The sequence below is a fragment of the Hordeum vulgare genome, unplaced genomic scaffold (assembly GCF_904849725.1).
Source record: "Hordeum vulgare subsp. vulgare unplaced genomic scaffold, MorexV3_pseudomolecules_assembly, whole genome shotgun sequence".
In the NCBI taxonomy this organism is placed as follows: Eukaryota; Viridiplantae; Streptophyta; class Magnoliopsida; order Poales; family Poaceae; genus Hordeum; species Hordeum vulgare.
The window spans coordinates 25677-39945 of record NW_025422537.1 but is presented as its reverse complement, the minus strand read 5'-3'; the positions used below and the strand labels follow the sequence as shown (position 1 = coordinate 39945).

The following is a 14269-nucleotide window of genomic DNA, read 5'->3' as shown; positions in this document are numbered from 1 at the left end:
TATCCGAGTGAGTTTTATGGACCCACCGGGCCAGAAGCTTCTCAAGCTCAAGCATTTACTTTTCTAGTTAGAGACCAGCGTCTTGGAGCTAATGTGGGATCCGCTCAAGGACCCACAGGTTTAGGGAAATATCTAATGCGTTCCCCAACTGGGGAGGTTATCTTTGGAGGGGAAACTATGCGTTTTTGGGACCTTCGTGCTCCATGGTTAGAACCTCTAAGGGGCCCCAACGGTTTGGACTTGAGTAGGTTGAAAAAAGACATACAACCTTGGCAAGAACGGCGCTCAGCAGAATATATGACCCACGCTCCTTTAGGCTCTTTAAATTCCGTGGGTGGCGTAGCGACCGAGATCAATGCAGTTAATTATGTCTCTCCTAGAAGTTGGTTATCAACTTCTCATTTTGTTCTAGGATTCTTCTTTTTTGTGGGCCATTTATGGCATGCAGGAAGAGCCCGAGCTGCTGCAGCAGGTTTTGAAAAGGGAATCGATCGTGATTTGGAACCTGTTCTTTACATGAACCCTCTTAACTAAGATTTTCTTATTTATACCTGTTCTACTTTTTTTCTGTTCTGGCTCGGTTATTCTATCTAGCCGAGCCATTCATTCCTTTTTATGAAAGAAAGATAAGGGACAGAATAAAAAAAAATGAAAGAAACAAACGTATTCAATAAGCAAAAGGAGAGAGAGGGATTCGAACCCTCGATAGTTCCTAGAACTATACCGGTTTTCAAGACCGGAGCTATCAACCACTCAGCCATCTCTCCACCGCCTAATCCTTATTTTACTCCTACAAATAGAACATAGCCATATAAAAAATAAAAATATTTATTAACCTCTAGAAAGATATCAGATACAAGTTCCTTTTCGATATATCTCTGTATACTGTATACACGGATACAGGATCCGCTATACCCGCTTGTGAAATAAAGACTAAATAACCTCCTCTCACCCCCATATCCAAATAAAAAAGAGGTTAAGTAATAAATTTTAATTAAAGAGAAGAATCAATGGATTCATGATTAAACCCCTCCTACTTCTTGTATTTTTTTACAATTTTGGTTAAGTGAGGGATCAAATATGTAGTCAACTTTATTTGATGGTAGCTTGGAGGATTAGAAATATGACTATTGCTTTCCAATTAGCTGTTTTTGCATTAATTGCGACTTCCTCAGTCTTAGTAATTAGTGTACCCCTTGTATTTGCTTCTCCTGATGGTTGGTCAAATAATAAAAATGTTGTATTTTCCGGTACATCATTATGGATTGGACTAGTCTTTCTCGTAGCTATTCTGAATTCTCTCATTTCTTAAATTAAATTTGGTTAATATTTAGTAACCCCATAAAAAAGAAATAATAAAGGCCATTTAAAAAATTCGAATAGTGAGACGTATTAAAACGCAATTTGCGTTCCGAATTGCTAGCTCTTCTCTTTCAGTATTATGAAATTCCCATTAGAATATTCATTGACAGATAATAAAAAAAGGAAAACTCTAATATCTAATATAATAGAATAGAAAATGAAATGAAACGGTCGACCCAGACATAGACGGTCGACCCAAGCGGATATACGCTATAAAATATATACCGTAGCGAGCGTAGTTCAATGGTAAAACATCTCCTTGCCAAGGAGAAGATACGGGTTCGATTCCCGCCGCTCGCCCGCTTAATTTATCAAAGTACTATGATAAAAAGTTTAGTCTAGTTAATTGTTTAACTACTTATATTAAATTAAGTATTAATTAAGTATTAGTCTAGTGCCGTATCCCTTACTATATTTACCCTTCCTTTGCATCCCCCTCAAAAAAAGAGGGCGCTCCGGAGGCAGAAATAGAACTAGCCAACAGAGCCCCAAAATTGGGTATTAACTGAGACAAACAACGGGCAAACTGTTTTTAAAAGGAAGGGAGAGGTAGACTGTCCCTTTCATTTCATTTTTATTTTCTGCAAGGTAGGGAGAAGCCTTGCGCCTTCTTTTTGTGAAGGCAAGTGGCTTCGCAAATTGCTCAATTTTGCCCTCTAGGGCCCGGAACTAATGAATAAAAAAGGGTTGGATACGCCCCTCTACCATATCTAGAGAAATAGAATACTCCTTTTATAGAGACTGCTAAGTGCGGAGACGGGAATCGAACCCGTGACCTCAAGGTTATGAGCCTCGTGAGCTACCAAACTGCTCTACTCCGCTCTGTAGTACCAGAAACTGGTGGACAAAAAAGGCTTGAATACAAGCCTTTAACATGTCTAGACAAATAGAATACTCCTTTTATACAGAATGGAGCGGGTAGCGGGAATCGAACCCGCATCGTTAGCTTGGAAGGCTAGGGGTTATAGTCGACGTTGGTTGATTATTTTTAACGTCTCTAATTCAAAACCGAACATGAAATTTTGATTTCATTCGGCTCCTTTATGGATATTCTCACCACTTAACATCTATGTCAGCTTTTCTATTTGAATGGAACCAAAGCTCTCTGCTTTCTAGATGATCCTTATAGAGTAGGAGATAGAAATTCTATCTAAATCCATCTAATCTACTTACTTCGTTCCCTAATTTCATTCAAGAGATCCTGAGGAAAAGAATTGGGTTTCCACCGAGCTGAAACAATATGCGGATGGTTCTAGTAAACCAAAACTATCGTTTTTTAGCTATTTGGCTTCCTTATCCTTTAACAAAAGAAGATTTAGTTACGATTGGAAATCAACTTTTTTGTATCTTCATCCATAGATCCTTTACTCATATTTTCAAAATTGGAATACTTAAATCCAATGCAAAATTATGCTTCGCGACTCTGTACTCATATCATAATCCAATTTTTATTTTGGATGCAATTTAAATTAGTTTTTGGGTACAAATCGCCAGAATGTATATTCTTCCTCAATATGCTATTGAGAGGAAAAGGATTTAATCCTTTATAAGAACTAAAGTTTTCATCGGAATATAAAAAAAAACTTAAGGATGCCTTAAGTATATCATTTCAAATTCAGTTATTAATAGAACGAATCACACTTTTACCACTAAACTATACCCGCTACATTGTATATTATGGTATAAATGGTACCCTTTGTCAAGGATAGCCATTTGACAAGGAGGCTAATTCCCCCTTATTGAATCAGATGGAGAAGGTTCATGACACTGAGCCATTGGTACTTCTACTTCGATCGCGCGCCTTTACTTTAGGATTTAGATAGCCCCTCTCCCTCTGGTCTGTAAAATAAATCTCTTCTTACCCTGCTAATAGCGCCTGAACCAAATGTATTTATTTTGATTAGGATCCTATCCTATTCTACGGTTACGACTACAATAATCATTATTTACTTTGCGAGGACGTAAGTGTGCCAGACTGCTAAATTGTTTTATTATTCCTACAATATAAACTAGGGGATATAGGGGGTAACACTGTCCCTATAAATTCCTTTTTTCCTTTTCTTTTTTGTCCAGAATTGAACAAAAAAGAAATTATAGAAGATGTTTTCTTCCCCCATTAAGTCCGAGCCATAGAGTAAGAGTGAGATGAGTTTTCCAAATTCATCATAGACTTTCCCTATGGCTTGATAGAAGTAAGAAGCAAAGAGTTGTAACTTAAAGAGTCGTAACTTAAAGAAAAAAACGGACAGGGCTGACAGATTTACCTGATGTAAAGAAGATCCTAAAAGTCTATGATTAGTCGACTCTCTCCATTTAACACTTTCCTCTCTCTCCTTTTTTCCACTGACTCAATGCTAGTTTATTAGATTCTTGTTTAAAAGAATCAAAAAAGTTCAATAGAACTAAGAACACATAAAAAATAGCATAGAGGATCAAGGCCATTACCAAAAGTTCCTCCCAAGGATCCTATCCTATTGGGTATCTGTTCCCTGCCTTTTCCCGCTAGGATTGGAAATCTTATATTTTCCATATACCATTGAATCCTTGGGGTTCCAGAATCCGCCTATTTTACTAGCCTTCGGAAACGGAAAACCATGAACCAAGAAGAGTTGGGTATGTTTTTTTTTCTTAATTTTATTTTGAGCTCTCAAGATATCAATACATATACAATCTATACATAATGTCTCTCTCTATATCTCTATATATTATATATATATAATATGTACATTATGCAGTAGACCCATAATGGGAAATCAAAGTGGCAAATTTTTGAATTAAATAAAAAGCCCTTTTAACTCAGTGGTAGAGTAATGCCATGGTAAGGCATAAGTCATCGGTTCAAATCCGATAAAGGGCTTTTTAAATTAGTGGTAGAGTAATCTCGTGCTAAGACGTAAGTCATTGGTTCGAATCTGATAGAGTACTTTTCTACTAAATTGATTCGCTTTTTTCTTTGTTTTTGAAGCTTTCTCTTTAGAGAATTTTATGACTTAGTGCGGGATGAATGCATTTTTGGTCTGAACACTAAATGAAGCACGGAATGGAAATAAAAAAAAAATTGGACTCTTTTTCATCTTATCTTAGATCAATAAAATAACTACCTGTACTGAACTAATCTAGAATCCCTTTTAGTAATCCATTCTTATTCTATACATTTAAAATGAATTTCCCTAAAAGGTAGAGGATGATCCATGAATTAATCTAACCATCAACTAAAAAAATCCTAGATGAAAACATAGCAGAAAAGTTAGAAAAACTCTTTGCTTTGGATCTAGTTATACTTTTCGAGTATATTGACAATTCAAAAAAACTGCTCATACTATGATTATAGTATAATCACGAGCGGTTGTATATGGCCCTATCGTCTAGTGATGCCCCTATCGTCTAGTGGTTCAGGACATCTCTCTTTCAAGGAGGCAGCGGGGATTCGACTTCCCCTGGGGGTAGGGAGTATTATGAAAGGAGGTTAATCATAGATTAGCAAAAACCCTAGAATAAATTCTTCCTGGGTCGATGCCCGAGTGGTTAATGGGGACGGACTGTAAATTCGTTGACAATGTCTACGCTGGTTCAAATCCAGCTCGGCCCAAAAATCTAGGGCTTCGTGAATATGAACTAAATCCTTTTGTTTTTCTCCCATAAAATAAAATGTCTGATCTATAGAAATAAAAGAGAAATAAAAAAGGGGATTTTTTTTTCTAATCCATATCTCTCTCATTCCTTTCTTACAAACAAAAGAGTTTTTCTTGTTGAAGGGTGGATTATTATCCATTTTTAGTGATAAAAAATCACGACATACTAGTTATGTCACTCTCACTATACCCACGTATAATATAATATTAATATGTGGGTATGTAGTATATGATTCGTCTATTTCTTAGAGTACGACAGACGAATCGAATCTTCTTATGGTTCTATTTAAGAATGGGTATGCCATACACCCCGCGGGGATTGTAGTTCAATTGGTCAGAGCACCGCCCTGTCAAGGCGGAAGCTGCGGGTTCGAGCCCCGTCAGTCCCGAACTAGGGTTCAATGAATGGAGAAATTCATATTTCCTTTTTCCATGAAAAAAAAGGGGCAGGGAGCAAGATCAAATACCCATAGGGCACCCTTACTTCACTTTTTTATTTTGCATCTCTCATTAAAGAGGGAGGGAAGGAGTATAGGAATTTTTTTCACTACTCCCGATCGATAAAGATAAAGAAAGACACACATACGATATGTGGATTAGTAGAATTTTAGGATATTACTCTATCTTTCTTTATGATGATACCATCCTCATCTTAATTTCCTATTCCACTGTTATGGAATAGAGTACCGGTATTTTACCGGAATCCATACATAAATTGTATTCCCTTTTTATTTCAGACCTCTTTTCCCCATCTCACTTCTACTGCTTATTTGGATGTCTATGTGACCCATAGAAAGTTGCTCATATAATACATACATAATTGTATGTATAACTATAAGAAAAAGGAAGAGAAATTGTATAAGATTAAGAAAGCTCGTGGGTTAGAGATATAGAAAAGAAAAAGTAGAAAAAAAAGGATTAAAAAAGAGGGAATTCCTAATCCAATCAAAAAACCCATTTTGGTCTTAGTATGGATATAGGATCTTCCTATGTTATACTATATAACTCTCATCCATGAATTGATTTGATAGATCCGATATTCATAATATTGAATTGATTCAGTATTATCAGAATGCAAGCCCTACCCTTGAATTTACAAGATACCCCTTTTTCCTCTCCATGGGATTACATCCCGAGTTATTGTGAAAATAAAAAATAAAGAGGTTATGGAAGTCAATATTCTCGCATTTATTGCTACTGCACTGTTCATTCTAATTCCTACTTCTTTTTTACTTATTATTTATGTAAAAACAGTCAGCCAAAATAATTAAGTGGAATTCCAATTAATCATTGAAGAAATGAAAAAGGGATTAAATAAAAAAAATCCAAGTCTTAAATGAAAGGATCTGGTTGGAATCTTAAAGTGTGGTAGAAAGAACTACATATAGTTTTTTCTACGACACTTTAGAGTCTTTCTATTATATTATCTTTGAATCTACATAGAATAGATTAGTAGATTGAAATAGTTAAGTAGTCTAATTCAATTTCTTTTTTCATTGCATCCACTTAATTTCAATCAGGTCAAAATAAAAAAATCGAAGACAATTCTTGACCAAAGAATCCATGGAAGGAAAGAAAAATAATATAAGAATAGACTATAGTAAAAAGTAAAAGGAAAAAACCAGCGAATCTTTCATGCTTAAATATCCCGCGAGATGCTTCAAAAGAGAATAAAAATTATTCTAAGAATAAAGAAAGAGTATAAAACAAATGGAAAATGTGTGATATGCCGTGAATAGTTCCGTGGAAGAAAGTCTAATTTTCTTATGTATAGAACTTTTTTTAACCATTAGTCATTTCTAGTAGAAATTCTTAATTGGTATAATGGCTCTTTCTTACAATACAAGAGTTTCTTACAGGAGTGAAACAAAACTAAAGAAAAAGATTAAAGAATAACGTTTGACAAAATAATTAATGCAAAACGATCAATTAAAAAAAGAATTGATACAACAATTTGATTACTTAATCAATTAGTAGTATCGTATCCCTAGAGTCCACTCCTTCCCCATACTACTAGTGAAAGAGAAAATGTAAAGACTACCATTAAAGCAGCCCAAGCGAGACTTACTATATCCATCTAAATTATGTCTCCTATTTCTATGAAGGGATTATTCTACTATTGATCAATAATCATAGTGGAATCAAGGGTACAGAGTCAAAAAGGGCTTCTGCCCTAAGGCCATGGATCAATCAGTTCAAGGAATTTACTCCTAACAAATTCTTATAGGAATTCTTGTAGAATTAGAGAGCATTAAAAATACGATACTATAAAGCCCTTTTTTCCTTACCTTAAAAAAGAAAGAGTACGGGAATGATGTCCTGAATAGAAGAAGCGGGAATAGGAAGATTTTTTATTCCTTTTGTTACTCTAGTGTATGTAGGTCACATAAGATGTACGATAAAAAAATGTATGATAATTAGGAAGTCTTGATATTCTTTCGTGGAGTCCCTTCTGGAATCTTAGATTGAAAAAGAGAAGAATGCCCCTTAGGGACCTTTCTTTGGATACCAAGATTTCTGACATCTTATCCTCGTATTTAAAAATTCTCAAATCGAATCAATTAAGAACCAATTCAAATTCATATAATAAAAGAATAAGGAAACACTACCTCACCCCTATTGATAACCATTTTGGCCACTACCGCCAAAACAAACCCTAACCCTAGTTTAAGGATAGAACTATGGTATGGTTTCTCTAAACCCAGTATCGGCAGGCTTAGTTACTCTCTTGCCCGAACTTATGCGAAGTAAAAATTGATTGAATTCGATCAGTACTAGAAAACCTAAGTATTTTATTGATCAGGCGGCACCCAGATTTGAACTGGGGATAAAGGATTTGCAGTCCCCTGCCTTACCGCTTGGCCATGCCGCCAAAAAATCCGATCGAAAATCTAGAAAACAGCAAGTATTCATCCACGTTTTCTTACGAAAAGCCCCTTTCTTTTATTTTGAATATAATTAAACTTACTTTTTTCCAATCTTTTTCAAAAAAGATACTCCTGCTTTTTTTGATCCAGTTTCGATTATTCTCCTCGATAGATTCTATCTTAAAACATACATTGCTAACACAATAAAACTTCCCATTTCTTTCTATTGAGATGAAAAAGAAGAAAAGTGGATTTCTAGTCACAGGCTGCAAAATTCAGAACAAATTGGAACCATTAACTAGAATTCTCTTTCTTTTTTGAATTGCAGTAGTGAACTACTCTTAAATCGGTATTATCTCCCCCCCTTCAATTTCAATGGCATAATAAAATATTATGGCTTTATGCTTAATCCGTGTATAGGTGAACTTTAGGTCCGAGCAGCATTATTATCCAAAGATCCCCTTTATGTACATATCTCTATGGGGAATCGTGCTTTAATTTTTCAAAGTATTAAATTAAATATCTTGAATAAAAAAAGGAAATTTGCTCTGATATTAGAGTATAACCTGACTATCTTGGCCTACCCAAGTGAAATTACGATAAAAGAAAAGCATGGATATGGGGAGAGGTGGATAATTAGATTGGCATGTACTTAAAAAAGGGACTTACTTTATTTTAGAATTCCACAATGAAATACTTAATTTTCTAGCAATTATACTACTCCGATCCGAAATAAAAAAGAACCCTCAAATTATTTTTAGAAATTAAAGTAAGCACGCTATTCTAAATCGAAGTAAAGTAAAACTTTCTAGTGTATTATATTACGGCTTTATTACATTCATAGAAAGGGGATAAAATGAGAAATCTTTGCCATTCAATCTGATTAGAATATTATAAAGTATAAGTGGCATAATTTTTTTTGTAGGAATATTTTAGCAATTCATTTTCATTTCATTTGTACCCCTGGTAAACTAGAATTTTCGTCGAAATGGTCTCTATTCATATGTATGAAATACATATATGAAATACGTATGTGGAGTTCCCTAGAATTTCATGTGATTCAGTAAACAGAATATAGATTCCATGATTGCTAGATCAATCCGTAGGGATTGATGAAGAGTGAGCTGATAATGGAATTTTTCTTTGATAAACAGGAAACTTAAGATTAAGATGCTCCGGAATGGAAACGAGGGAATGTCCACAATACCCGGATTTAGTCAGATCCAATTCGAGGGATTTTTTAGGTTCATTAATCAAGCCTTGGCAGAAGAACTTGACAAGTTTCCAACAATTAAAGATCCAGATCACGAAATTGCATTTCAATTATTTGCGAAAGGATATCAATTGCTAGAACCCTCGATAAAAGAAAGAGATGCTGTGTATGAATCACTCACCTATTCTTCCGAATTATATGTATCTGCGAGATTAATTTTTGGTTTCGATGTGCAAAAGCAAACCATTTCTATCGGAAACATTCCTATAATGAATTCCTTAGGAACCTTTATTATAAATGGAATATACCGAATTGTGATCAATCAAATATTGCTAAGTCCTGGTATTTACTACCGCTCGGAATTAGATCATAAGGGAATTTCTATCTACACCGGGACTATAATATCAGATTGGGGAGGGAGATCGGAATTAGCAATTGATAAAAAAGAAAGGATATGGGCTCGCGTGAGTAGAAAACAAAAGATATCTATTCTAGTTCTATCATCAGCTATGGGTTCGAATCTAAGAGAAATTCTAGATAATGTTTCCTACCCTGAAATTTTCTTGTCTTTCCCGAATGCTAAGGAGAAGAAGAGGATTGAGTCAAAAGAAAAAGCTATTTTGGAGTTTTATCAACAATTTGCTTGTGTAGGTGGGGACCTGGTATTTTCGGAGTCCTTATGCGAGGAATTACAAAAGAAATTTTTTCAACAAAAATGTGAATTAGGAAGGATTGGTCGACGAAATATGAATCGGAGACTTAATCTTGATATACCTCAGAACAATACATTCTTGTTACCACGAGATGTATTGGCCGCTACGGATCATTTGATTGGAATGAAATTTGGAACGGGTATACTTGACGATGACGATATGAATCACTTGAAAAATAAACGTATTCGTTCGGTTGCGGATCTGTTACAAGATCAATTCGGATTGGCTCTTGGTCGTTTACAACATGCAGTTCAAAAAACTATTCGTAGAGTATTCATACGTCAATCGAAACCGACTCCCCAAACTTTGGTAACTCCAACTTCAACTTCAATTTTATTAATAACTACTTATGAGACCTTTTTTGGCACATACCCATTATCTCAAGTTTTTGATCAAACGAATCCATTGACACAAACTGTTCATGGGCGAAAAGTGAGTTGTTTAGGTCCTGGAGGGTTGACGGGGAGAACCGCAAGTTTTCGGAGCCGAGATATTCATCCGAGTCACTATGGGCGTATTTGTCCAATTGACACGTCTGAAGGAATCAATGTTGGACTTACTGGATCCTTAGCAATTCATGCGAGAATTGATCACTTGTGGGGATCTATAGAGAGTCCGTTTTATGAAATATCTGCTGAGAAAGCAAAAGAAAAAAAAGAGAGACAGGTGGTTTATCTATCACCAAATAGAGATGAGTATTATATGATAGCAGCAGGAAATTCTTTGTCCTTGAATCAAGGTATTCAGGAAGAACAGGTTGTTCCAGCTAGATACCGCCAAGAATTCTTGACTATTGCATGGGAACAGATTCATGTTAGAAGTATTTTTCCTTTCCAATATTTTTCTATTGGGGGTTCTCTCATTCCTTTTATTGAGCACAATGATGCGAATCGGGCTTTAATGAGTTCTAATATGCAGCGCCAAGCAGTTCCACTTTCTCGGTCCGAGAAATGCATTGTTGGAACTGGATTGGAACGCCAAACAGCTCTAGATTCGAGGGTTTCCGTTATAGCCGAACGCGAGGGAAAGATCATTTCTACTGATAGTCATAAGATACTTTTATCAAGTAGTGGGAAGACTATAAGTATTCCTTTAGTTAACCACCGTCGCTCTAACAAAAATACTTGTATGCACCAAAAACCTCGGGTTCCACGGGGTAAATCCATTAAAAAAGGACAAATTTTAGCAGAAGGAGCTGCTACAGTTGGGGGGGAACTTGCTTTAGGAAAAAACGTATTAGTAGCTTATATGCCATGGGAAGGTTACAATTTTGAAGACGCAGTACTAATTAGCGAACGTTTGGTATATGAGGATATTTATACCTCTTTTCACATCCGGAAATATGAAATTCAGACGGATACGACAAGCCAGGGCTCCGCTGAAAAAATCACTAAAGAAATACCACATCTAGAAGAACATTTACTCCGCAATTTGGACAAAAATGGAGTTGTTAGGTTGGGATCCTGGGTAGAAACTGGTGATATTTTAGTAGGTAAATTAACGCCTCAGATAGCGAGCGAATCATCATATATCGCAGAAGCTGGATTATTACGGGCCATATTCGGCCTTGAGGTTTCCACTTCAAAAGAAACTTCTCTGAAATTACCTATAGGTGGAAGAGGGCGCGTTATCGATGTGAAATGGATCCAAAGGGACCCCCTCGACATAATGGTTCGTGTATATATTTTACAGAAACGTGAAATCAAAGTTGGGGATAAAGTAGCCGGAAGACATGGGAATAAAGGGATCATTTCCAAAATTTTGCCTAGGCAAGATATGCCCTATTTGCAAGATGGAACACCCGTTGATATGGTCTTCAATCCCTTAGGAGTACCCTCCCGAATGAATGTGGGACAAATATTTGAAAGCTCGCTCGGATTAGCGGGGGATCTGCTAAAGAAACATTATAGAATAGCACCCTTTGATGAGAGATATGAGCAAGAGGCTTCAAGAAAACTTGTGTTTTCAGAATTATATGAAGCCAGTAAAGAAACAAAAAATCCATGGGTATTTGAACCCGAGTACCCGGGAAAAAGCAGAATATTTGATGGAAGAACAGGCGACCCCTTTGAGCAACCTGTTCTAATAGGGAAGTCCTATATCTTAAAATTAATTCATCAAGTTGATGAGAAAATTCATGGGCGTTCTACTGGGCCCTACTCACTTGTTACACAACAACCGGTTAGAGGAAGAGCCAAGCAAGGGGGACAACGAGTAGGAGAAATGGAAGTTTGGGCTTTAGAAGGATTTGGTGTTGCTCATATTTTACAAGAGATACTTACTTATAAATCTGACCATCTTATAGCTCGCCAAGAAATACTTAATGCTACGATCTGGGGAAAAAGAATACCTAATCATGAGGATCCTCCAGAATCTTTTCGAGTGCTCGTTCGAGAACTACGATCTTTGGCTCTAGAACTGAATCATTTCCTTGTATCTGAAAAGAACTTCCAGGTTAATAGGGAGGAAGTTTGATCGGAATAAATATAAATTCTTTTCTTATTTCTATTTTATGATTGACCAATATAAACATCAACAACTTCAAATTGGACTCGTTTCCCCTCAACAAATAAAGGCTTGGGCTAACAAAAACCTACCTAATGGAGAAGCCGTTGGCGAAGTCACAAGGCCCTCTACTTTTCATTATAAAACCGATAAACCAGAAAAAGATGGATTGTTTTGCGAAAGAATCTTTGGACCCATAAAAAGCGGGATTTGCGGTTGTGGCAATTCTCGAGCGAGCGGAGCTGAAAACGAAGACGAAAGATTTTGCCAAAAATGCGGGGTAGAATTTGTGGATTCTCGGATACGAAGATATCAAATGGGATACATCAAACTCGCATGTCCCGTGACTCATGTGTGGTATTTGAAAGGTCTTCCTAGTTATATCGCGAATCTTTTAGATAAACCTCTTAAGAAGTTGGAGGGCCTAGTATACGGCGATTTCTCTTTTGCTAGGCCCAGCACTAAAAAACCCACTTTTTTACGATTACGAGGTTTATTCGAAGAGGAAATTGCATCCTGTAACCACAGCATTTCTCCCTTTTTTTCTACCCCAGGCTTTGCAACATTTCGAAATCGGGAAATTGCGACAGGAGCAGGTGCTATTAGAGAACAATTAGCAGATTTGGATTTGCGAATTATTATAGAGAATTCTTTGGTCGAATGGAAGGAATTAGAAGACGAGGGGTATAGTGGAGATGAGTGGGAAGATAGAAAAAGACGAATAAGAAAAGTTTTTTTGATTAGACGCATGCAATTGGCGAAACATTTTATTCAAACAAATGTAGAACCAGAATGGATGGTTTTGTGCTTATTACCGGTTCTTCCTCCCGAATTGAGACCTATTGTTTATAGGTCTGGAGATAAAGTAGTGACTTCAGACATTAATGAACTTTATAAGAGAGTTATCCGTCGGAACAACAATCTTGCCTATCTATTAAAAAGAAGTGAATTAGCGCCAGCAGATTTAGTAATGTGCCAGGAAAAATTGGTACAAGAAGCCGTGGATACACTTCTTGATAGTGGGTCCCGCGGGCAACCGACGAGGGATGGTCACAATAAAGTATACAAATCACTTTCAGATGTAATTGAAGGTAAAGAGGGAAGGTTTCGCGAGACTCTGCTTGGGAAACGGGTCGATTACTCGGGGCGTTCTGTCATTGTTGTGGGTCCTTCGCTTTCATTACATCAATGTGGATTACCTCTAGAGATAGCAATAAAGCTTTTTCAGCTATTTGTAATTCGCGATTTAATCACGAAACGCGCCACTTCTAATGTCAGGATTGCTAAAAGGAAAATTTGGGAAAAGGAACCCATTGTATGGGAAATACTTCAAGAAGTTATGCGGGGACATCCTGTACTGTTAAATAGAGCACCTACTCTGCATAGATTAGGCATACAGGCCTTTCAACCCACTTTAGTAGAGGGGCGTACTATTTCTTTACACCCATTAGTGTGTAAGGGTTTCAATGCAGACTTTGATGGAGATCAAATGGCTGTTCATCTACCTTTATCCTTGGAAGCTCAGGCGGAAGCCCGTTTACTTATGTTTTCTCATATGAATCTCTTATCTCCTGCTATTGGGGATCCTATTTGCGTACCAACCCAAGACATGCTTATCGGGCTTTATGTATTAACAATTGGAAAGCGTCGAGGTATTTGTGCAAATAGATATAATAGTTTCAGAAACTATCCAAATTTAAAAGTCAATTACAATAATAATAATTCTAAGTATAGGAAAGATAAAGAACCCCATTTTTCTAGTTCTTATGATGCACTGGGAGCTTATAGACAAAAACTAATCAGTTTAGATAGTCCCTTGTGGCTACGATGGAACCTGGATCAACGCGTCATTGGGTCAAGAGAAGTTCCGATTGAAATTCAATATGAATCTTTGGGGACTTATCATGAGATTTATGCTCACTATCTAATAATGGGAAATAGAAAAAAAGAAATTCGTTCGATATACATTCGAACCAC

The 14269-nt window shown here is 36.4% G+C and overlaps 1 protein-coding gene and 7 non-coding genes across 8 annotated transcripts; 5 read left to right on the top strand and 3 right to left on the bottom strand.

Moving 5' to 3' along the window:
• Positions 1-679: 679 nt before the first annotated feature.
• On the bottom strand, positions 680-767 carry TRNAS-UGA. Its single transcript has one exon. It is a non-coding gene; the product is annotated as a tRNA-Ser (tRNA).
• An 824-nt stretch (positions 768-1591) lies between these two features.
• Positions 1592-1662, top strand: TRNAG-GCC. The gene has a single exon. It is a non-coding gene; the product is annotated as a tRNA-Gly (tRNA).
• A 104-nt stretch (positions 1663-1766) lies between these two features.
• On the top strand, positions 1767-13008 carry LOC123419399 (DNA-directed RNA polymerase subunit beta). Its single transcript, XM_045107158.1, has one exon. The coding sequence runs from the start codon at positions 9032-9034 to the stop codon at positions 12260-12262; it is 3231 nt and encodes a 1076-aa protein (XP_044963093.1). The 5' UTR covers positions 1767-9031; the 3' UTR covers positions 12263-13008.
• Positions 2111-2184, bottom strand: TRNAM-CAU. Its single transcript has one exon. It is a non-coding gene; the product is annotated as a tRNA-Met (tRNA).
• TRNAT-GGU lies at positions 4148-4219 on the top strand. Its single transcript has one exon. It is a non-coding gene; the product is annotated as a tRNA-Thr (tRNA).
• On the top strand, positions 4870-4951 carry TRNAY-GUA. The gene has a single exon. It is a non-coding gene; the product is annotated as a tRNA-Tyr (tRNA).
• On the top strand, positions 5310-5383 carry TRNAD-GUC. The gene has a single exon. It is a non-coding gene; the product is annotated as a tRNA-Asp (tRNA).
• On the bottom strand, positions 7796-7866 carry TRNAC-GCA. The gene has a single exon. It is a non-coding gene; the product is annotated as a tRNA-Cys (tRNA).
• Positions 13009-14269: the final 1261 nt, after the last annotated feature.

What these genes read in the sequence shown, in the direction of transcription:
- LOC123419399 (XM_045107158.1), top strand. Translation starts at nt 9,032, where the DNA reads ATGCTCCGGAATGGAAACGAGGGAATGTCCACAATACCCGGATTTAGT.